Source organism: Pteropus vampyrus, unplaced genomic scaffold, assembly GCF_000151845.1.
Source record: "Pteropus vampyrus isolate Shadow unplaced genomic scaffold, Pvam_2.0 Scaffold921, whole genome shotgun sequence".
Classification (NCBI taxonomy): Eukaryota; Metazoa; Chordata; class Mammalia; order Chiroptera; family Pteropodidae; genus Pteropus; species Pteropus vampyrus.
The window spans coordinates 58,940-60,186 of record NW_011889702.1 but is presented as its reverse complement, the minus strand read 5'-3'; the positions used below and the strand labels follow the sequence as shown (position 1 = coordinate 60,186).

General features: G+C 41.4%; 1 protein-coding gene across 1 annotated transcript; it reads right to left on the bottom strand.

The window, feature by feature from the left end:
- Nucleotides 1-86: 86 nt before the first annotated feature.
- On the bottom strand, nucleotides 87-1,034 carry LOC105309884 (olfactory receptor 10A7). The gene has a single exon (XM_011386092.1). It carries the CDS (start codon nucleotides 1,032-1,034, stop codon nucleotides 87-89), a length of 948 nt encoding a protein of 315 aa, XP_011384394.1.
- Nucleotides 1,035-1,247: the final 213 nt, after the last annotated feature.

Genomic DNA, 1,247 nt, shown 5'->3' with positions numbered 1-1,247 from the left:
GACACCGACAAAATAAGAGCTTTTAAGCTTTTGTTTGTGGGTTCTGTGGCCCCTACTTTGTTTAGAAACACACTAGATGATAGAACTCAAAACACATCTAACTTCTGCAAGACTTTTCGAGTGAATGTCCTCTTCACTGCCCCCTTCACTTCGTTGTTCCTTAGGCTATAGATGATGGGGTTTAACATAGGAGTAATGACAGTGTAGGACAATGACACTAGCTTCTTGCTCTCAGGGGACTGGCTGGATTTGGGCCGTAGGTACGTCAAGCTGGCTGTTCCATAGAAAAGGGATACTACAATGAGATGTGATGAACAAGTGGAGAATGCCTTCTGGCGACCAGTAGCAGAGGGCATCCTCAGGATGGTTGCGATAATGCGGGTGTAGGAAACCAAAATTAAGGAAAAGGGAAACATAATAAATAGTAATGTGGAAGCAAGTGCTTGCATTTCATACATGGTTGTATCCTGAGTGACTAGTTTCAACACTGGGGGACCATCACAAAAAAAGTGGTCTACAGTGTTTGGTCCACAGAAAGGAAGGGCCATCATCCAAGCTGTCTGTAGCATAGAGACAGGAACACCAGACATCCAAGAGCCCACAGCCATCCACAAGCATAAAGACCTATTCATTATGACTGAATAACGAAGAGGGTCACAGATGGCCACAAAGCGATCATAAGCCATCATGGAGAGGAGGAAACATTCAGAGCTGCCAAAGAAGAAGAAGTACATCTGGGTACCACAGCCTACAAAAGAGATCATTTTCCTTGGAGACACTAGATCTTCCAGCATCTTTGGCACCATGACTAAAGTGAAACAGACTTCAAGAAGTGATAGGTTTCGAAGGAAAAAGTACATGGGCGTTTGAAGAACAGGATCCACACTGGTAACCGTGACAATAAGGAAGTTGCCCAACAAAGTGACTGTGTAGATGACCAGGAACAAAATAAAAAGGGAAACTTGCTTCTCAAGTTTGTTTGTAAAACCAAGAAGAATAAATTCAGTGACTCCGGTGTGATTTTCACAAATCATATTTTAGGCCCGTTTCTCTCTAAGAATCAATGTACGTACATCAAAGATATTCTTAAAATATAGATATCTCAAAAAATATCAATAAAATCCATAAATGCATCTCTGCTTTCAGTCAGCTTACCGTTCTATCTCTCTGAAGCAGAGGGAATGTTTACAATAAGAGAAAATCAAAGGAAAAGCAGTATTTTGCATGAATCCTACTAATTGCTCATC

Coding starts and splice junctions, on each gene's coding strand:
- LOC105309884 (XM_011386092.1), bottom strand. CDS start 1,034: ATGATTTGTGAAAATCACACCGGAGTCACTGAATTTATTCTTCTTGGT.